Raw genomic sequence first — 23508 nt, 5'->3', positions numbered from 1 at the left:
GCTCAGGAGGTATAGAGCAGTCGTCTGGTAATCCAGAGGTTCCCGCTTCGATTCCCGCTCCTTGAGCAAGACACTTAACCCCTAACTGCTCCTGATGAGCAGGTTGGCACCTTGCATGGTTGCCTCTTCCGTCGGTGAGTAAAGAAAGAAAAATTAACGTGAAGGTAAGGAAAAACTCACTAAAACCTAGTGTAGCAGGGTGGATTATCCCTGCTTTATGGGAGTGGTTGTACACGGCCACCTGGTAGCGGGATGCAGTAGACTAGAGCTTAGTCTAACTGGACCCCCATCTTTAGGCCAGGAACGTCGAACTGGAGGTCGAGCAGCAGGAGCGGATGGGGCCTAGGATTCACTGACCTAGGGGTGGTACTCTGGTCCTTCCTGACCTCCAGGGCGATCAGCAGTAGCTCCCCACACACCCTCACTTCTCCCAGTACTTCCTTTAAGCCCTCCCACACCTGATGGCAGTAAGTTGGATAATGTTTTTGCTCCCCAAAACAGTACCCTTGTTATGGTTTGACACCGACCCCAAACGCTAACGACACAAGAGAGTAGGATTCAGAGTTGCCAAATACGAGGGCTTGTTTATTTGATAATAAGAATAAGTGAAACAGGGAAAGCAGGTCAACAAGAACAGGTACAATGAACAAGGGGCAAAGTTCTGCTGCTCTGCAGCTTCTCCCGGAAGGGTAGTCTTGGGAAGCAGGAGCAGACCTCTGTACCGCTCTGCAGACTCTCACGGCGGACCCAGACGAGCTGCGTAAAAGGAACAGGAACAACAGTGGAGGCGAGCGCGCGCCACGGAGCAGGTATCCAAGCGAAGGCTTCTAGGAATTCCTGGAGAATAGCACAGAGAAACAGAAGCAACGGGGAAAAACATCCAGCGACAAATCAAGACGAACCAACAACTTAGGGTGGGGAAAACGGGGTATAAATACTGAGGGATCGATTGATTGAAAAGCAGTGACAGCTGGGGAATGTGATTGAAAAGCGTGGGGAAGTGAGAGAACCAATCAGCGACGTCTCAGATGACGTCAGCGGGGAGAAACGTGTGAACGAGGGAATTGAAATACTTGACAGAAAAAATGAATGAAAACAAAGCGAGGGTGGTTAAAGGAACAGAACGAGTGAGAAGGCAAGGACAGAAACCTCACAGTACCCCCCCCTCCACGGGAGCCGCCCGGCGACCAGGCCGACCCGGCTCGTCAGGATGGGCCCGATGGAAGTCGGTGATCAAGCCGGGATCCACGATGAGCTGCCGGGAGACCCAGCTACGCTCCTCAGGGCCGTAACCCTCCCAGTCCACCAGGTATTGGAATCCCCGGCCCCGCCGACGAACGCCCATCAACCGGCGGACCTGCCACTGGGGGTGACCATCCACTAGCACAGGAGGCGGTGGATCAGGAGCCGGAGGCATAAGGGGACTGAGGGAGACGGGCTTAACCCGGGAGACATGGAACACGGGGTGGATGTGCATGGATGCAGGAAGCTTCAGGCGCAGGGCCGCCGGACTGAGAACCTTCAGGACCTCGAAAGGACCGACGAAGCGAGGGTTGAGCTTCTTGGCCGAGGACCGTAGCGGGAGATCCTTCGCGGAGAGCCACACCCTCTGCCCAGGGCGGTAAGTCGGCGCGGGAACCCGGCGCCGGTCGGCACCACGACAGGCGCGCTCAGATGTCCGGAGCAGCGCGGTCCTGGTGATCTCCCAAACGCGACGGCAGCGGTCGAGGTGGACCTGCACGGAGGGAACTGCCACCTCCGTCTCCAGTGCGGGAAAAAGAGGGGGCTGGTAGCCCAGGGAGGCCTCAAAAGGGGAGAGGCCGGTGGCGGAACTGACCATTGAGTTGATCGAGTATTCAACCCAGGGAAGGAAACGACTCCAGGATGCCGGCCTCTCGGCTGCCACACACCGAAGAGCAGACTCCACGCTCTGGTTCATCCTCTCCGTCTGCCCGTTCGTCTGGGGATGGTAGCCAGAGGAGAGACTGACCGTTGCCCCCAATCCCTTGCAGAAAGCCCGCCATACCTGGGAGGTGAACTGGGGCCCCCGGTCAGAGACGATGTCCTGGGGAAAGCCGTGAAGGCGGAACACGTGGTGCGTCAGGAGGTCCGCCGTCTCGGCTGCTGAGGGAAGCTTGGAGAGGGCCACGAGGTGGACCCCCTTGCTGAATCGATCCACCACGGTCAGAAGGCAGGTGTTCCCCTGGGAGGAGGGTAGACCAGTGACGAAGTCGAGCGCCACATGTGACCACGGACGGCTTGGAACGGGAAGTGGCTGCAAGAGCCCGGAGGGTGCCTGGTGAGAGGCCTTGCTGCGGGCACAGACCGCGCAGGCCAAAACGAACTCCTTGACGTCGTTCCGCATGGTGGGCCACCAGAAACGACGAGCCAGGAAGGAGAACGTGCGATGGACGCCTGGGTGGCAGGCGAACCGGCTGGTATGGCCCCACAGCAGTACCTGGGACCGGACAGAGTCAGGGACGAAGAGACGGCTCCTAGGGACGTTGCTTGGGGCACGCTGGAAGCGTAGGGCACGCCTCACCACACCCTCGATGCCCAAGGTGATGGCTCCAACCACTCGGGCCTCCGGGATGATGGGAGATGGGTCCTCAGAGGGTGGAGCCCCCTTGGAGTGCATCCGGGACAGGGAGTCGGCCTTCGTGTTGCGGGAACCGGGGCGGAAGGTCAGCGAGAAGTCGAACCGACTGAGGAAACTGGCCCATCTCGCCTGCCGACCGTTGAGGCGCCTGGAAGCGCGGATGAACGTTAGGTTCTTGTGGTCCGTCCAGATGGTAAAAGGCTCCTCGGCACCCTCTAGCCAATGACGCCACTCCTCCAGAGCAGCCACGACCGCCAGTAGCTCCCGATTGCCGGTGTCGTAGTTCCTCTCGGCGGGGAGGAAGCGACGCGAGTAGAAGGCGCAAGGATGTACCTTCTGGTCGGAAGGAGAACGCTGAGATAGGACAGCGCCCAGGCCAGAATCCGAAGCGTCCACCTCCACGATGAACTGTCTCTTGGGGTCAGGGTGGAGCAGGATAGGAGCGGAAGTGAACCTTCTCTTGAGGGAGCGGAACGCAGCGCGTGCCGCTGGGGACCAGTCGAACGGCAGAGCGGGGGAGGTCAGCTTGGTAAGAGGCTCCGCCACTTGGCTGTAGTTCCGGATGAACCTTCGGTAGAAGTTTGCGAACCCGAGGAAACTCTGTAGCTCCTTCCGGGTGGTGGGTTCCGGCCAATCCTCCACAGCCTGGATCTTGCGAGGATCCGCTCGGGTCAAGCCCTTCTCCACGATGAAGCCCAGGTAGTCGACGGAGTTGGAGTGGAAACGGCACTTCTCCGCCTTGACGAAGAGCCGATTGTGGAGGAGGCGCTCCAGCACCCGGCGGACATGCAGGATGTGTTCCTCGAGGGTCCTGGAAAAGATAAGAATGTCGTCCAGGTACACCACCACGAACACCTCCAGCATGTCACGGAGGACATCGTTCATGAGTGCCTGGAATACCGCCGGGGCGTTGGTGAGGCCGAACGGCATCACAAGGTACTCATAGTGGCCCCTGGGGGTCTTGAAGGCGGTCTTCCATTCATCGCCCTCACGGATACGGACAAGATGATAGGCACTTCGGAGATCCAGCTTGGTGAAGAACGAGGCCTGGGTCAGTGGCTCGAAGGTGGAGCTCATGAGAGGTAGGGGGTATTTATTCTTGATGGTGATCTCGTTGAGCTGACGATAGTCGATGCAGGGTCGCAGGTCCCCATCCTTCTTACCAACAAAGAAGAACCCGGCCGCCACCGGGGAGGAGGAAGGCCGAATGAGTCCTGCTTCCAATGACTCAGAGATGTAGAGATCCATCGCCTTCTTCTCCGGGACAGTCAGACTGTAGAGGCGGCTGCCGGGAAGGGGAGCCCCTTGGCGGAGGTCGATGGCGCAGTCATAGGGGCGGTGAGGTGGAAGGGACTGAGCCCTGGTCTTACTGAATACCTCCATGAGGTCGTGGTACTCGGGAGGAATGGACGAGGGATCCGGGGGCAACTCACCAGCCGGTCTCCGGGGCGGGGGACAAGACGCCGCCTGTAGACAGCGGGCGTGACAGGAGGAGCTCCAGCCCCTGATGGTACCGGAGGCCCAGGCGATGTGGGGCTCGTGCAGCGCGAGCCAGGGCCTACCCAGGACCACCGGGACAAGGGGGGATTGGGTAATGAGGAACTGGATCCTCTCTACGTGGTTCCCAGCAATGGTCAGCAAGACTGGGCCGGTCCGTTGAGAGATGTCGGCCAGGCGGTGTTGGTCCAACGAAAAGATCTCCAAGGGCCTCACAAGGGCCTCAAGAGGTATGTTGGCTTGGGTGGCAAACTCGAAGTCGAGGAAGTTCTCGTCTGCCCCAGAGTCGATGAGGGCCTCCACCGTGGCACGTTGGTCCCCCCAGGCCAGGGTGACGCTCAACAGATGGTCAGGTGGTGCGCGGCGCTGGGAATGGGAAAAACGGCTCACCAGGATCTCCCGGGGTCTTGGTGAGCCCGATCCTTTGGCCGGATAGGGCAGTCGGCGATACGGTGTCCCGCACCTCCGCAGTAGAGGCAGAGACCGGACCTGAGCCTTGCCTGACGCTCCGCCTGACTCAGATGAGAGCGTCCCAGCTGCATGGGTTCCTCCTCGCGCACCGGACGGGGAAGCCTGTTACCATCAGTAGTGTTGGGGACGGGGCGTCCAGGAGTCCGGGGTGTTTCAGGAGGTGACAGTCGGGTCCTCTCGCGCCTTCTCTCCAGGAGGCGTCCGTCAATACGGATGACAAGGCTAAAAAGCTCCTCGAGGGAGTCGGGCACCTCCCTGGTAGCGAGCTGGTCCCGGACTGCGTCACTGAGCCCCCTTATGAAGGTTAGGCGAAGAGCAGGTTCGTTCCATCCACTCTCCACCGCCGCCAGTCGAAACTCCATGACATAGTCCGTCACCCTGCTGCTCCCTTGTCGGAAGGTCCCCAACCGGGCTCCAGGGTCCAGACCTCGGGCTGGATGGTGGAACACTCTGCGGAGCTCCGCCACGAAGTCTGGGTAGGAGAACAAAAAATCTGCTTCCATTGCCCAGGAGGAAGTGACCCACTGGGCAGCATGGCCTGAAAGTAGGTTGGTTATATAAGCCACTCGGGACCCCTGAGCAGAAAAACGGCTTGGTTGATGACGGAAAACCAACTCACATTGCATGATGAATGTGGCACATTCCTCGGGATTACCGTCGAACAGCCGTGGGACGGAGAGAAGGGGTTCCCGAGGTGCGAGATCTGCTGGGGCTGCGGGGAATGTTCCTGAAGGGTGTGAGAGATGAAAAGTATTAACGGCGTCGCCCAGCGAGTTAAGCTGGGCGAGAATCTCGGACTGTTGTCCCGCCATAGCGGCCATTGAACCCTGCATAGGCAGGACCTGGTCCCTGAGGTTCTGCACCGCAGCCGCAGCCCGCTCAAGTTGGAGACCGTGATCCCTGGTCAACTCGACTTGAATTGCAAGTGCGGTTCTGACCCCCTCTGTGTCGGCTGGGGTCGTCATGGTTGGTTCGTAATGTTATGGTTTGACACCGACCCCAAACGCTAACGACACAAGAGAGTAGGATTCAGAGTTGCCAAATACGAGGGCTTGTTTATTTGATAATAAGAATAAGTGAAACAGGGAAAGCAGGTCAACAAGAACAGGTACAATGAACAAGGGGCAAAGTTCTGCTGCTCTGCAGCTTCTCCCGGAAGGGTAGTCTTGGGAAGCAGGAGCAGACCTCTGTACCGCTCTGCAGACTCTCACGGCGGACCCAGACGAGCTGCGTAAAAGGAACAGGAACAACAGTGGAGGCGAGCGCGCGCCACGGAGCAGGTATCCAAGCGAAGGCTTCTAGGAATTCCTGGAGAATAGCACAGAGAAACAGAAGCAACGGGGAAAAACATCCAGCGACAAATCAAGACGAACCAACAACTTAGGGTGGGAAAACGGGGTATAAATACTGAGGGATCGATTGATTGAAAAGCAGTGACAGCTGGGGAATGTGATTGAAAAGCGTGGGGAAGTGAGAGAACCAATCAGCGACGTCTCAGATGACGTCAGCGGGGAGAAACGTGTGAACGAGGGAATTGAAATACTTGACAGAAAAAATGAATGAAAACAAAGCGAGGGTGGTTAAAGGAACAGAACGAGTGAGAAGGCAAGGACAGAAACCTCACAACCCTTCCTTAATGACCTGTAGAGAATTTTTTATTTTTATTTTTTTTTGTGCGAGGCCCCCCTTCCCGCGAGGCCCTGTGCGACCGCACTGCTCGCACACCCCCTGAGGCGGCCCTGGCTAGGATAACCCGTTGTGTAACTGAGTTTACTCCTTTCTCCATGGCACTAATCGAACGCTCAGCTATCGCCTGTATTTCTAGGATAACCCGTGTTATAGCAGAGTCTATCCCTCGCACGCTTGCTTCCACGGGGCTCTTCGATGCCGACGTCTGAACACGTCTGAGTCCCACGTCAAAGAGAGCTTCCTCCGTGCTCCGCTCCCCGTTGAACTCACGTCTTCCTCGTCTCCTCTCCTCTCTGCCAGCCATCCACCACCGCCCCCTGCCGGCTCCTGTAATCCTGTCCCGTTATGAGACACCCAAGGTTAAAAAAGGAGGATCCAGGGCAGCAAGTTAATAATCCATATTCAGGCCGGGGTGATCAAAGAGAACCTTGCGTTATCTCATATTTATAGGCGCAAGCGTCTTTTTTCAATGTATCCCAATGGGGAGGGAGCGCATGCGGCCGCTTATAGGAAATGCGCTGCAATCGGCTTCTTCTTTCAGCGCCTTTCAGCTTTTTTGTGCGGCAGCACACAGCGTTTAAAGTTCAAACTTTCTGAACTTTTCAGAGCGATGCGCTGAGCGTCTTTTCAGACAACCAATCACAGCCTATCATATCTACCACTCTGTTTGTAACCTGACACCGGAGCTTCCTGCCTGTCTACCCACAAGAGACGGCACAAATAATAATAATAACTACACGAATACACTAATAAAAAGCTAATAAAAAGCAAAGGGCGAACTGTGGTGTCAGGTAATAACAATATATATATATAATTAATATACAATAAAGTATATTAAAATATACTATATGTACAAAACCGCGCCAGTAAAATACGATAAAAGTTATTATTACAAGATGGCTGTCATGTAGGTGTCGCTAGATTTCTTTCTCTCTCGTCATCAGGTAGGTTGGTGACTGACAGCTCGTTGTCATAGCTACAAAAGGCTCGCGCTGCGTTTTCTTTTTCTCACCGCAAGCGCTCCACCCCGGCACTACCGGCGCACTGCCAGCGTTTTTCAGGTGAACATTTGAGATATGTGGACCCGGCCCCCGGGCCCTTAGAAGGGCCGTTCAAGGGGATCTCCCTTCTTAGATGTCGGTACGGCTGACCCCCCGATTAGTCGAATAGTCGACTAATCGATCGAAAGGAGTCGTAGTCGACTGCCGACCTCTTAGTCGAATGCAAACAAAAAAAGATTATATTATAAATATATATATATATATTTTTTTTTAATTCTTTCCAAAAGCAAAGAGGCATAGAAGTGTGGCTAATGCTAATGGCACGCATACCAGAGAGGCTAACTGCCTAAGAGGCACAGAGGCACTGAAAGAGGATTTCACCCGTCTAATGAACACACTAGACTAGACAAATATCAAGATCTATCCATCATTGGACCAATTGCATGCTTTCGCAGAGGACAAGAAGCCTTCAGTCGACTCCTTCAGACATTAAGCACCCCCACAGCCCAAATGGAATGATAAAAAAATATATATATATATATTTTTTTTTTGCATTCTTTGGGGTAGTCGACTACGGGCACATTTTGGCCAATCAAAAGTCGACTATACAAATCCTTAGTGGAGGTCAGCCCTAGATGTCGGTGATAGTAGTGTTGCTATAAAACAGGTGAAACAGTTGGTAAGTAAGTGTGAGCACAGTAAAGGGCTCGTACTGCACGCAGCGAGACACACCAGGCGACGCGCTTCAGGTCCAGAGCTCGTCCTCGGGCAGAGTCCTCGTCTGAATCATAACACATGCTTGAACCTTTCGCTTCGATGATCCTCCCCAAGGACAAGTTTGCTCGGTTCTTTACAGGAGAAAAGCAGACTTTATGATGTTATGCATGTCGTGCTGTTTGCAGACGTCTTAACTGTACTGTATGTAAATATTTGTATTTAGGTGAGTTTCTGTGTTGTTTATGCTTAATATGTAAATGTGTTACAGTAGTGCACGCATGTAGGCAGGCAAATGTGTTTAAGGACATGTTTAATCGTACGCTGTATGTGATCAAAACAGAACATTACATTAGATTAGATTAGATTCAAAGTTATTGTCATCGTACAGCACAAGTACGTTACCACGGAAAGAGGTTTGGCATCCAACCAGAGTGCAAATGTAACAGTAAAGGGCAATAGTAATATACAATGTGATTAAACTGTGTATAAAATATATAAATGAGTACCACTGAGTAATAGTGCTAATCAGATTCATGTACAGAGTTGTAGTATTAATATGTACAGTGATATGAAGGTATGAAGAGACTATGGTAGTAAGTCATACTGTCCAGCAGTGTAACTAGCAAAAGTAGGTCATGTCCAGATATAAATATAGTATCTACAGATATGTAAAAATTATTATAAGCAGGACACTGTGGTCGTAGTCATACTACATGAAACAGAAACCATGCACAGTGCCATCCGTACATCCTTGTTGTTCTGGCTCTGCAGTCCAACACGTTGTTGTTGTTTTGGCTCTGCAGTCCAACACGTTGTTGTTGTTGTTTTGGCTCTGCAGTCCAACACGTTGGATTTGAAATGCAGCTTTAATTGGATTTGACTCAATCATAGTAACACAGTGTGGTGGAGTCGGCCTCCTCTGGTGCGAGCCGGACTGAAGGACACACGGCCGAGCACAGAGCGCAGAACAGAGAGCAGAGAGCAGAGAGCAGAGAGCAGAGAGCAGAGAGAAGAGAGCAGAGAGCAGAGCAGAGAGCACAGAGAACAGAGAGAAGAGAGCATAGAGTAGATAGAAGAGAGCAGAGAGAAGAGAGCACAGAGCAGAGAGAACAGAGCAGAGAACAGAGCAGAGAGCAGAGAGAACAGAGACAACAGAGCAGAGAACAGAGCAGAGAGCAGAGAGCACAGAGAACAGAGAGAAGAGAGCAGAGAGCACAGAGCAGAGAGCAGAGAGAAGAGAGCAGAGAGAAGAGAGAAGAGAGCAGAGAGCACAGAGAGCAGAGAGAACAGAGCAGAGAGCAGAGCAGAGAGCAGAGAACAGAGCAGAGAGCAGAGCAGAGAGCAGAGAGAAGAGAGCAGAGCAGAGAGCAGAGAGAAGAGAGCAGAGAGCAGAGAGCACAGAGCACAGAGCAGAGAGAAGAGAGCAGAGCAGAGAGCAGAGAGCAGAGAGCCAGAGCAGAGAGCAGGGAGCAGAGAGCAGAGAGAGAGAGCAGAGAGCAGAGAGCAGAGAGCAGAGAGCAGAGAGCAAAGAGCAGAGAGCAGGGAGCAGGGAGCAGGGAGCAGAGAGCAGAGAGCAGGGAGCAGAGAGCAGGGAGCAGAGAGCAGAGAGCAGAGAGCAGAGAGCAGAGAAAAGAGCAATTAACTTTTGGACACACCTAAAACGAAGTGACCCCCTCTCGTACCATTATCAAGCCCTGCAGTGCCAAGAGCTGAGGAGCATCAGGAACCCCCTTACCCAGCTGGTCCTGAGGCTGAGTCCACAAACCTGCTCTCTTAACACACCTCAGGAACAGAACACATCACCAATCAGAATAAATCAAATTACTACACAGCTAAAACAAAACTACATCACCTATTGGAAAACACAAACAAAAGCACAGAGCAAAATGCAGTGCTATCTGGCTCTAAATCGACAGTACACCATAGCAGATTACTTGAGCATGGTGACTGATCAACAACTAAAAAGAACCTTGACAAAATACAGACTGAGTGAGCACAGCCTCGCTGTTGAAAAGGGGAGGCACAGGAAAACCTGGCTCCCTGCAGAGCAAAGGCTGTGCTGTCATTTCACCCTCAGTGAGCCTGAAACTGAGTTGCACTTCCTCACCAAATGTGAAAAATATAAAGATATTAGAGAAACGCATTTAAAAAAAATTGAACTAATAACAAAAGGTTTTCTTGCACTACCAGATACAGAAAAACTACCAGTCCTACTAGGGGAGGACTCAACAAGCTGTGAGCTAGCAGCAGCCTATGTTGCTGCCTGCCATAGACTGAGGGACAGTGAGTGACAGTCACCTGACATGTTTATGCCGTAATATTTTATGTTCTATTTTATGATGAACATTTTTGTATATACTATGACATTAATATGTGTTTTGTAATCCATGCTTATGTTATCAACCATTTGCTTTGGCAACATGTACAAGCTGCGTCATGCCAATAAAGCCACTTGAATTGAATTGAATTGAATTGAGTACAGAGCAGAGAGCAGAGAGCAGAGAGCACAGAGCAGAGAGCAGAGAGCAGAGAGCAGAGAGCACAGAGCAGAGAGCACAGAGCAGAGAGCAGAGAGCACAGAGCACAGAGCAGAGAGCAGAGAGCACAGAGCACAGAGCAGAGAGCAGAGAGCAGAGAGCAGAGCACAGAGCACAGAGCAGGGAGCAGAGAGCAGAGCGCAGAGAGCAGAGAGAGAGCACAGAGCAGAGAGCAGAGAGCAGAGAGCAGAGAGAGAGCAGAGAGCAGAGAGTACAGAGCAGAGAGAAGAGAGAAGAGAGCAGATAGCACAGAGCAGAGAGCACAGAGCAGAGAGCAGAGAGCAGAGAGCAGAGAGCAGAGCGCAGAGAGCAGAGAGAGAGCACAGAGCACAGAGCAGAGAGCACAGAGCAGAGAGAAGAGAGCAGATAGCACAGAGCAGAGAGCACAGAGCAGAGAGAAGAGAGGAGAGAGCAGAGAGGAGAAAGCAGAGAGAAGAGAGCAGAGAGAAGAGAGCAGAGAGCAGAGAGAAGAGAGCAGGGAGCAGAGAGTAGAGAGCAGAGAGCAGAGAGAAGAGAGAAGAGAGCAGAGAGCAGGGAGCAGAGAGCAGAGAGAAGAGAGCAGAGAGAAGAGAGCAGAGAGCAGAGAGAAGAGAGCAGGGAGCAGAGAGTAGAGAGCAGAGAGCACAGAGCAGAGAGCAGAGAGCAGAGAGAAGAGAGCAGAGAGCACAGAGCAGAGAGCAGAGAGCACAGAGCAGAGAGCAGAGAGAAGAGAGCAGAGAGCAGAGAGCAGGGAGCAGAGAGCAGAGAGCAGAGAGTAGAGAGCAGAGAGCAGAGAGCGGAGAGTAGAGAGAAGAGAGCACAGAGCAGAGAGCAGAGAGCAGAGAGAAGAGAGCAGAGAGCAGAGAGCAGAGAGCAGAGAGCAGAGAGAAGAGAGCAGAGAGCCGAGAGCCGAGAGCCGAGAGCAGAGAGAAGAGAAGCAGAGAGAAGAGAGCAGAGAGAAGAGAGCAGAGAGCAGAGAGAAGAGAGCAGAGAGCACAGAGCAGAGAGAAGAGAAGCAGAGAGAAGAGAGCAGAGAGCACAGAGCAGAGAGAAGAGAGAAGAGAAGCAGAGAGAAAAGAGCAGAGAGCAGAGAGCAGGGAGCAGAGAGCAGAGAGAAGAGAGAAGAGAGCAGAGAGCAGAGAGCAGAGAGAAGAGAGCAGAGAGCAGGGAGCAGAGAGCAGGGAGCAGAGAGCAGAGAGCAGAGAGCAGAACAGAGAGCAGAGAGCAGAGAGAAGAGAGCAGAGAGGAGAAAGCAGAGAGAAGAGAGCAGAGAGCACAGAGCAGAGAGCAGAGAGAAGAGAGCAGAGAGCAGAGAGAAGAGAGCAGAGAGCAGAGAGCAGGGAGTACAGAGCACAGAGCAGAGAGAAGAGAGAAGAGAGCAGAGAGCAGAGAGCAGAGAGAAGAGAGCAGAGAGCAGGGAGCAGAGAGCACAGAGCAGAGAGAAGAGAGCAGAGAGCAGAGAGCAGGGAGCAGAGAGCAGAGAGCACAGAGCAGAGAGAAGAGAGCAGAGAGCAGGGAGCAGAGAGCACAGAGCAGAGAGAAGAGAGCAGAGAGCAGAGAGCAGAGTTCACAGAGCAGAGAGTAGAGAGCAGAGAGCAGAGAGCACAGAGCAGAGAGCAGAGTTCACAGAGCAGAGAGCACAGAGCAGAGAGCAGAGAGCAGAGAGCAGAGTTCACAGAGCAGAGAGTAGAGAGCAGAGAGCAGAGAGAAGAGAGCAGAGAGCACAGAGCAGAGAGCACAGAGCAGAGAGCAGAGAGCAGAGAAGCAGAGAGCAGAGAGCACAGAGCACAAAGCAGAGAGCAGAGAGCACAGAGCACAGAGCAGAGAGCAGAGAGCACAGAGCAGAGAGCACAGAGCAGAGAGCACAGAGCAGAGATCACAGAGCAGAGAGCACAGAGAGCAGAGCACAGAGCACAGAGCACAGAGCACAGAGCAGAGAGAAGAGAGCAGAGAGCAGAGAGCACAGAGCAGAGAGAAGAGAGCAGAGAGCACAGAGAGCACAGAGCAGAGAGCAGAGAGCACAGAGCAGAGAGCAGAGAGCACAGAGCACAGAGCAGAGAGCAGAGAGAAGAGAGCACAGAGCACAGAACAGAGAGCAGAGAGCACAGAGCAGAGAGCAGAGAGAAGAGAGCAGAGAGCACAGAGCACAGAGCAGAGAGAGCACAGAGCACAGAGCACAGAGCAGAGAGCAGAGAGAAGAGAGCAGAGAGCAGAGAGAAGAGAGCACAGAGCACAGAACAGAGAGCACAGAGAGCACAGAGCAGAGAGCAGAGAGAAGAGAGCAGAGAGCACAGAGCAGAGAGCAGAGAGAGCACAGAGCACAGAGCAGACAGCAGAGAGAAGAGAGCAGAGAGCACAGAGCACAGAGCACAGAGCAGAGAGCACAGAGAGCACAGAGCAGAGAGCAGAGAGAGCAGAGAGCAGAGAGCACAGAGCAGAGAGCACAGAGCAGAGAGCAGAGAGCACAGAGTGCAGCGCGTAGCAGAGCGTGAGCTGAAGCGCCATCACAGATGGTGCACCTGTCCGCTTGCGGCCACACTCCTCTTTACATCCTTTTGACAATCTACTGTACCTCACGGCATATTCTGCTGTGTATGTTCTAGTTCACATTTCATTTCAAACCTTTATTTAAACTCGAAAAGGCAACTGAGGTTTCCCTCATTTACGGTCACATCGAGTGTACATACAGAGTTAAGGGAAAAAAAGCATATAAAATCCCACAGCATATACAACCATAACAATTAGACAAGTAGGGCGGCTAGGTGGTGTAGTGGTCTAAGGCACTCGCCACCAGTGTGGAGACGCTAGGATTCGCGTGTTCGAATCCAGCTCTCCACATTGTTTTTCAGTTTGGCTGGTCGTCCGCAGTAATACACATTGGCCGTATTACGGGGAGGGAAAAACTGAAGGGTGGGGATCGAACGTTGTGAACAAGCGACTCCTACAAGTCGGTTGGTGCGCCTGCGCAGTAGAATCAGGAAGTGTCGGGGGCAGCGTGAGCCTCCCACGCGTTACTCCTCGACACTGAGAGGTCGAGCTGCGCAGGTGAAAAGATGCGACTGCTGTTACCTCAAGTACCGGAGGGGACTTGTGCTATGTATGACTTAGTCCTCACTGCAGCCGGCTTGTGGGAGGCAAGAAACAGCGTTCGTGACAGGGGAGGGTTGAATTGGATGATACGAAATTGGGATGGGAGAAAATATAGAAAAATGGGAGAAAAAGTGGATCAAAAAAAAAAACAATTAGACAAGTAAGGATAACAATCCATTAAAACATGTACAACTTGATTGACAAGATCACGGTTTTAAACTCTGCAACAGAGGGGAGAATCTCAAGCTTATATATATATGTAGCCGGTACAACGCTGTACCTGCCAAACACTTCGACCATGCCTTGAGTGGGAGTCGAACCCCGGGCGTCCGCACTGCGGGCGACATCACAAACCGCTGCGCCAAGAAAGGAATTCCTCTCTAAGCGCTCAGTTTAGATGCCTCTGGGGAGTGAGTTTTACTTCTATGTACCGTAGTCACACTATCGCGGACGTACATATCCGTTACATAGAGATAATACATACAATCAATGGTACCTCCAGTAAGATAACTCATACATAGATCAAAATAAGTGAAAAAAAAAGAAAAAATATATATATAATAATAATAAATTACATCTTTACAATACCTTCAATGGCATGCCTCCACTCTTCCCCGGGGTCAACTGACCACGGGAGAGAGCGGGGGAACTCATCCTATAGAAGCCCTCCTATATCTTCCCTTCTCAGATATTCATTAAATGGTTTCCATATATCCTCATAAACCTCTATTTTGTTCCTGAGGATATGTTATTCTCTCCATTGACATGCATTGTGCCATATTCTTAATCCAAGCACCGATTGTGGGTGCGTCAAATTTTTTCCAATTGAAAGCTATTGTTCTTTTTGCCTGCAGTATAGCAAAGTCAATAAATTAGTATTGTTTCAGGTCACTTTTTGGTACCCGGTCCACCCGCTTGGAACCTCGACAAAGTACTAAAAAAAGTACCCGGTACCCGGTACCATCCGCAAATTTCGGCAATGGAAAACCGAAAAGGCAGAGTAGAGTCGAGTCGAATCGAGTAGGTACCATGCAGTGGAAAAGCGCCATAAGAGGGATATGCGAAAAGACAAATTGAAATAGTACATTAATGTACATTAATAATAATAATAATAATAATAATAATAATAATAATAATAATAATAATAATAATAATAATAATAATAATAATAATAATAATAATAATAATAATAATAATAATAATAATAATAATAATAATAATAATAATAATAATAAATTGTATTTGTATTGCACTTTTCGTTCACTAGGATCCCAAAGTGCTACAGGGTTAAAACATATTAAAAATAATAAAAAATAATAATTAATAATAATTAAATAAAATACAGAATAAAAATAAAATTTAAATAGAACATAGTTAAAAATATAGTATAAACAGAAAATTAAAGACAACAGCACAAGAAAAAATTAAATCACAAGAGAAAAAAGAAAAAGCTAGCAATCAAAGGCCTTTTGAAATAGATCTTTCAGGTTTTCAGGCCTGCTTTAAAAGAGTCCAGGCTCTGTGGTGCCCTCAGCTGGATGGGGAGGCTGTTCCACATTGACAATAAAGCTTGTTCCCTGGCTGTAGGTGAGCGATCAGCTGGTGGAGATCAACGGGGACAGCACGGCGGGGACGACCCACAGCCAGGCCGTGGAGCAGATCCGCAGGGGCGGCCACCGCATCCACCTGGTGCTCAAGAGGGGAAACGGCTATGTGCCGGACTACGGTGAGTGGAGGACAGCAGAGAGGGAGGCTGGGAGAATCACACCGCGATTATTTACCGCGATCTGTCTGGCTGTCGGGGGAATTCTGGGAAGAAATAGGTGGGATGAAAATATGTGATCTATAAAAATAAAATAAAAAACACTAAACTGAAGGGAAACTCTATTTTTCCTCTTTGTCAAACTGACTGTTCAAGTTGTCTTTTTTCCCCTGGGTGTATAATCTCTGTTCTTCTAAACCTTCTTCTCTTCTCTTTGTCCTCTCCCTTTGGGGAATCGTTTCTCCCTCCCTAACCTCTTTAATTTTTCATTTTTACCTTATTTCCCCTCTGCGTTGGGCCTGTTTCTCCTTTAAACCCCCCCTCCCCCCACCCTGCTCTCTTTTATCTTCCTCCTCTCCCTCCTCTTCCTCTCTCGGTCTCTTCTCTCTCTCTCAGTGGAGCTCTCCAGCTTGTCTCTCTGTATGACAAACTCCAAGCTAGGCGAACCTTGCTTCTATGTCATTGGCCGGACAGAGAATACGCGGTTGGTAGTTGTTCCTGTTAGTTCTGCCATTTTATGTCTCTCTACACCCCCCCCCCCCCCCCCCCCCCCAACTTCAGGGTTTCCCAACCTAAAGGTTGAGACCCCAGGTGAGGGCCCCCTGGTATGACAACGGGGTCCCTGGGGATCAAACCCTTCAATGACGTGAAACAAACATGCCACTAACAGCTGTCTGACTGCACAGACCCACTGTCTTTTTATTTTTTTTATATATATCTTTTTATATATATATATATATTTATATGTTTATATTTATATATAAGAATCCCCTATCTTGAGTGCCATTCAGCTCCATTGTATTGGAGTGACAGCATACATCTCTATGGCAGATATCTATCTAGGGGGAATCACACCAAAAAACAATCTGGATGGATAGATGGAACTAACAAAGTTTGTTCTTTTGGGGTGAACTGCCCCTTTATGTAGTTAACATCAGTAGCCTACAATATGAAAGACACATTTTCACCTGTTAAATTACTGGGACTTCCAGACCTAAATATGGGACCATGTCCATGTGTGAGAAAAGGTTGGGAACCCCTGATCATCTCGTTCCACTGTCGTCTTCCGTCTTGTTGAAATGTCCTTTACGTGTCACTGTGTGTGCGTCTGGCGTCCTCGTCACGACATCACGATTGCTTTGGTCATCACCTTCTGTAATGTTTGACGCCGTGAAAGTCAGCACTGTGCATAGTGTTTATGTTTAACTATTCCATGCTCGATTTCATGACCTTCAATATTTAAAGATCCCCTCCACACATGTTTTTAACTATTATAAACTATTTGTTTGGTATGATTTTTACACCACAAATGTTCAATAAACGACTGAAAATGGCTTAGCAGCCTCCCTACAATGTAAGGATCTATGAACAGTTAACTTTTTCTTTTTCCACCTAAACGGTTTGCCAAAAACTGTTTCAACACAACACTTCTTAGCTACACAATCTTGTTAATTTCACGTTAGTATTTAGCATTTCCTGCATTACGTGTGGCCAGCTGGGAAACAGCGACTGTGATAGGACCAGTGTTAGTTGCATCACACCGTCGGCTCAGATTTTGAGGAAGTACAGAGAAGCCCCCGCCCCCTTCAGTGGAAGAATGTGAAAAGGGGGCGTTCTGGTGAGTTCTGCACAAATAACAGTCTGTATAGTCAAAGTCACAAATAACAATCTGTATAGTCAAAGTCACAAATAACGTCTGTATAGTGAAAGTCACAAATAACAGTCTGTATAGTGAAAGTCACAAATAACAATCTGTATTCCCGGCATATTTATGTCCTTATCATGCTGTGATGTTATGCATACACATGTAAATGATGTTCATTAATTTGCATTGTCCTTAATAAACAAATCTTAAATCTTAACAATCTGTATAGTCAAAGTCACAAATAACAGTTTGTATAGTGAAAGTCACAAATAACAATCTGTATAGTCAAAGTCACAAATAACAATCTGTATAGTCAAAGTCACAAATAACAGTCTGTATAGTCAAAGTCACAAATAACAGTCTGTATAGTGAAAGTCACAAATAACAGTCTGTATAGTCAAAGTCACAAATAACAATCTGTATAGTCAAAGTCACAAATAACAGTTTGTATAGTGAAAGTCACAAATAACGTCTGTATAGTCAAAGTCACAAATAACAGTCTGTATAGTGAAAGTCACAAATAACAATCTGTATAGTCAAAGTCACAAATAATGTCTGTATAGTCAAAGTCACAAATAACAGTTTGTATAGTGAAAGTCACAAATAACAATCTGTATACTGCCCTGTCAAGGCAGACCGCAGTAACTTCAAAAAAATGAAACTGAGAAAAATGGCTTTAAAGTTTTTTGACTTGCCATCCAAAATGTGTTATAGGTAGATAGATGATAGTACCCAGATTTAACATGTATTAATGAAGTAATCTTTAGGCATACAAAAATATGACATAATTATTTTAATTAACCCCCAAAAAGCAGATACTGCACTCTGCTGCACAGTTCCATTAAATAATTATACAGGTAATGTACAGGCAAAGTGCAGTAACTTCAAATACAATGTTGTTTTCCCTCCAGCTTTCATAACTTAACCTAGCCATTTTATTTGGATCATCATCATTCCAATATATTCAGGTGTTAAATTTCATTTTCAAAATGGCTAGGTTAAGTTATGAAAGCTGGAGGGAAAACAACATTGTATTTGAAGTTACTGCACTTTGCCTGTACATTACCTGTATAATTATTTAAGGGAACTGTGCAGCAGAGTGCAGTATCTGCTTTTTGGGGGTTAATTAAAATAATTATGTCATATTTTTGTATGCCTAAAGATTACTTCATTAATACATGTTAAATCTGGGTACTATCATCTATCTACCTATAACACATTTTGGATGGCAAGTCAAAACACTTTAAAGCCATTTTTCACTGTTTGGAAGTTACTGCGGTCTGTCTGGTTTTTGAGTGTGATTTTGTAGTTACTGCAGTTTTTAAAACCCCATATCTCCAAAACTGAGCGACATTAACATCTGAAACTTGGTCACAAGATAAAACATTTATTGACAAGTTCAATTTCACTCATAACTCAATTTTGACTTTTTTTGAGTTACTGCGGTCTGCCTTGACAGGGCAGTATAGTCAGTCACAAATAACAATCTGTATAGTCAAAGTCACAAATAACAGTTTGTATAGTGAAAGTCACAAATAACAATCTGTATAGTCAAAGTCACAAATAACGTCTGTATAGTCAAAGTCACAAATAACAATCTGTATAGTCAAAGTCACAAATAACAGTTTGTATAGTGAAAGTCACAAATAACAATCTGTATAGTCAAAGTCACAAATAACAGTTTGTATAGTCAAAGTCACAAATAACAATCTGTATAGTGAAAGTCACAAATAACAATCTGTATAGTCAAAGTCACAAATAACGTCTGTATAGTCAAAGTCACAAATAACAATCTGTATAGTCAAAGTCCCAAATAACAATCTGTATAGTCAAAGTCACAAATAACAGTTTGTATAGTGAAAGTCGCAAATAACAATCTGTATAGTCAAAGTCACAAATAACAGTTTGTATAGTCAAAGTCACAAATAACAATCTGTATAGTGAAAGTCACAAATAACAGTCTGTATAGTCAAAGTCACAAATAACAGTTTGTATAGTGAAAGTCACAAATAACAATCTGTATAGTCAAAGTCACAAATAACGTCTGTATAGTCAAAGTCACAAATAACAGTCTGTATAGTGAAAGTCACAAATAACAGTTTGTATAGTGAAAGTCACAAATAACGTCTGTATAGTCAAAGTCACAAATAACAGTCTGTATAGTGAAAGTCACAAATAACAATCTGTATAGTCAAAGTCACAAATAACGATCTGTATAGTGAAAGTCACAAATAACAATCTGTATAGTCAAAGTCACAAATAACAGTCTGTATAGTGAAAGTCACAAATAACAGTTTGTATAGTGAAAGTCACAAATAACAGTCTGTATAGTGAAAGTCACACATAACAATCTGTATAGTCAAAGTCACAAATAACAATCTGTATAGTCAAAGTCACAAATAACAGTCTGTATAGTGAAAGTCACAAATAACAATCTGTATAGTCAAAGTCACAAATAACAATCTGTATAGTCAAAGTCACAAATAACAATCTGTATAGTCAAAGTCACAAATAACAATCTGTATAGTCAAAGTCACAAATAACAGTTTGTATAGTGAAAGTCACAAATAACAATCTGTATAGTCAAAGTCACAAATAACAGTTTGTATAGTGAAAGTCACAAATAACAATCTGTATAGTCAAAGTCACAAATAACAGTTTGTATAGTGAAAGTCACAAATAACAATCTGTATAGTCAAAGTCACAAATAATGTCTGTATAGTCAAAGTCACAAATAACAGTTTGTATAGTGAAAGTCACAAATAACAATCTGTATAGTCAAAGTCACAAATAATGTCTGTATAGTCAAAGTCACAAATAACAGTCTGTATAGTCAAAGTCACAAATAATGTCTGTATAGTGAAAGTCACAAATAACAATATGTATAGTGAAAGTCACAAATAACGTCTGTATAGTCAAAGTCACAAATAACAGTCTGTATAGTGAAAGTCACAAATAACAGTCTGTATAGTGAAAGTCACAAATAACAATCTGTATAGTCAAAGTCACAAATAACAGTCTGTATAGTCAAAGTCACAAATAACAGTCTGTATAGTCAAAGTCATGCCTACAGGAGTTAACTGTAGAAAGAAACAGAGAGGACCTTTAACATTCAACTCACATGCTTTATCACACACAATTAACCTCAGCATGTGTAGGCAAGAGGAATGACTAAACCTCGCAAATGGCATAAGGATAGCACGCACGAATGGTACTTTATCATACTGATTATCAACGCAGTGGTTTAATTTTTTAATCGTGGATTATCTGGAGGGTTACGTTAGAGTGGCAGCTGTTGCCATACAACCTGGACTAATGCAGTTCTTCCCCACAGATATATACCCTCTGTGAACCCTAGAGCTACTTAATATGTAACACATTACATAACACCCCTCCCGGCAATCTCAACCTTTCTCCCTCTTACCTGTCTTCGCCAGAGCCATCACCACCTTGAACTCCAATAATATGCACCAATAACTCACCCCTTCCCCCTCCTCTCACACTGTGTAACATCCTACAATATACACCGTGCAATACATGACCCACCCACTACCGTCTGACACTGTGATTGTTATTTTGTATATTGTTATTTTGTATATTGTATTGTAACATTGTTTTATTGTATAGTATTTTATGTTTCTGTATAGTATTTTATGTTTCTTGTATAGTATGTTATGCTTCTTGTATAGTATTTTATGTTTCTGTATAGTATTTTATGTTTCTGTATAGTATGTTTCTGTATAGTATTTTATGTTTCTTGTATAGTATGTTATGCTTCTTGTATAGTATTTTTTATAGCACCTTAAGTTTGAGTCCCAAATCTCGTTGTATGCAAATATAATGATAATAAAGTACAATCTAATCTAATCTTTTCATCCACCTTTGTGTGTGTGTGTGTGCGTGTGCGTGCATGCGTGCGTGCGTGTGTATGTATGTGTGTGTGTGTGTGTGTGTGTGTGTGTGCAGGCCCTGAGTACAGAGTCACCTCCCCCTCGCGCCCACAGCCCCCCAAGGAGCAGAGTCTGGCTGCAGTAGACCCAGACCCCCCCGCGAGGCGGAGGAGGGAACGCAGCTCCCACCGGAAGAAGAAGAGGAGGAGCGGGTCTTCCAAAGGGAGGAGGAAGGGCAGGGAGCGGAGGAGGGAGGGAGGCTCAGAGGGAGAAGGGGGCTCGGGGGTAGAGAGCCCCGACTCTGAGGAGGAGGAGGAGGAGGAGGAGGAGAAGTCTCAGGTGGCAGGGAAGAGGAGGAGGAACAAGAAGAGAGGAGCTCAGAGTTTACCCAGAGACGCCCTCAGGAGGAGCCGCGACGATGACCCGCGCGGAGGAAGCACAGAGAGGGGGAGGGGGAGGAGGAGGGAGAGAGGGAGGAGCGCTGGCAGGCACAGGAAGAGCAAGAGCGAGGAGAGGGCGAAGAAGGGTCCGGAGGTGGAGGAGGAGGCGGCGGTGGAGGAGACAGTGGAGGAGCGGGTAAAGGAGGAAGTGGAGGAGGAGGCAAAGGAGGAAGTAGAGGAGGAGGAAGTTAGGGGAAGTGTTGAGCAGGAGGAAGAAGAGGAGGAGGAGGAGAGTGTAGAACTGAGAGAGGAGAGGGAAGAGCGTACTACCATGGGCCTACTACCCATTCCTAACCCTAACCAAAGGCTGCCCGAACCCAAGCTAGACTGGGAGGAGGCGAGGGGGAAGAACGGCGAGGACCGGGAGAGAGGACACTACGGGAGACTACTGAGAGAGAAGAGAGAATCAGAGGGTGAACGGGAGAGGGAGACGGAGAGGAGAGAGTGGGACGGCGAGAGGGGATACCGGATATGGAGAGACGACGGGTCGCTGTCGAGCGAGGCGCGGCGGGAGAGGGCGGCGGAGGAGGAGGGCGAGCGGGTCGAGACGCCCCACGCACCGGGCTCCGTGTCGGGCTCTGTGTCGGGCTTGGCTCCTCCGTGGCAGAGGGACCGCTTCTCCTTCCTCACCTCCATGCTGTCCCTGGCGGCGCAGCCGGGGGATTCCGGAGGGTCGGATTCCGGAGGAGAGAGCCACTCCGACGGCAGCGTGTCGGCCGCCAGCATCTCAGGCCTCTCTCTGGCCCCCGTGGAGGTCCCTGGCCCCTGGCTCACACCCACCACCGGCAGAGAGTAGCTCAGGCCTCTCTCTGGCCCCTGTGGAGGGCCCTGGCCCCTGGCTCACACCCACCACCGGCAGAGAGTAGCTCAGGCCTCTCTCTGGCCCCCGTGGAGGTCCCTGGCCCCTGGCTCACGCCCACCACCGGCAGAGAGTAGCTCAGGCCTCTCTCTGGCCCCCGTGGAGGTCCCTGGCCCCTGGCTCACGCCCACCACCGGCAGAGAGTAGCTCAGGCCTCTCTCTGGCCCCTGTGGAGGTCCCTGGCCCCTGGCTCACGCCCACCACCAGCGGCAGAGAGTAGCTCAGGAGCAGGCTGCCCGGGCGCGAGAGGACGGGGGAGGGAGAGAGAAAAAGCTGTCTCGTCGTGACTTTGGCAGGATGTACTGTAGGGTCATTCAGATTCTGTCATAATAATGAGGACCCAAGGTCAGTTTCATACTGTTATGTCATCTCCTATATATAGCTCTACTTCTTCCGGACTTTCTGTTTTCTACAGCCGGCCACGTCACGTGCCGCTCCCATCTTGGTCTCGGCCACTTTTGATACCAACGACAGTAAAAGAAAACAACTCTACTATACTTTTAGTACAAGTAATATTCTTTGTGCCTTTTCACAGCTGATTTCTGGCTGGTGTTGTTGACCCGACGATTTCGATCGTTGACCGTGGGTTCATTTGTATATAGTTCTGGGGCCAACGTATTATAAGTCTATTTTTTAAATCCAATGAAACAACAATCAGTTTTTGTTAGGGATGTTCGATATTGGCTTTTTTTTTAACGATATCCGATATACCGATTATAACTGTTAATTTCCGATACCGATATCAAACGATACCGATATATGCGGAATAATATATATAATATATGCGGAATAATAAAAAACTGAATAATTTCAGGTCATTAACATTACATATCTCTTGTCGTGGAATTAACACAACATTATGCATACTTTTGACAATAAATAAAATAAGAATTTGTTCTTACTTGCCTGCCTGGGTAAATAAAGGTTAAATAAATGTTAAAAAAAATATATATATATATATATATATATATATATATTTTTTTTTTTAAACCCGATACCGACCATTTCCAATATTACATTTTAGTGCCATTATCGGACATCCCTAGTTTTTGTTTTTACCCCCCCCCCCCCCTCCTTCCCTTCCCTCTCGTGCAGCGTTTGTGCTGTAGACATTCTCCATGTTGTCTCAGACGACACCCTATCCTCCGGTGACTTGACTCGTCTGTTCATCAGCGGTGACGTGACGTACTGTAAGCTGTTTTAGGAGAGCGTGGCCCTCTCCCTCTGCACCCTCTCTAGAAACACTGCACAGACATTCACTTATACCTCATGAGACACAGAGCAATAATAATGCAACAGTCCGAGACTATCAACCATCCCCCGTCCATATCC

At 48.1% G+C, this 23508-nt stretch overlaps 1 protein-coding gene across 1 annotated transcript in view; it reads left to right on the top strand.

Moving 5' to 3' along the window:
- LOC311244199 (membrane-associated guanylate kinase, WW and PDZ domain-containing protein 3-like) overlaps positions 1-23083 on the top strand; it is a 177526-nt gene extending 154443 nt beyond the window's left edge. The window contains 2 exon segments of the mRNA XM_084333606.1: positions 15168-15306; positions 20954-23083. Of these exon segments, the coding sequence (XP_084189732.1) occupies positions 15168-15306; positions 20954-22113 (1299 nt within the window). The 3' untranslated portion in view covers positions 22114-23083.
- Positions 23084-23508: the final 425 nt, after the last annotated feature.

This window comes from Notolepis coatsorum (genome assembly GCF_963971535.1).
Source record: "Notolepis coatsorum genome assembly, chromosome: 17".
Taxonomy (NCBI): domain Eukaryota; kingdom Metazoa; phylum Chordata; class Actinopteri; order Aulopiformes; family Paralepididae; genus Notolepis; species Notolepis coatsorum.
Note: the sequence above shows the minus strand (reverse complement) of the source record. Positions and strands in the feature narration are given on the sequence as shown.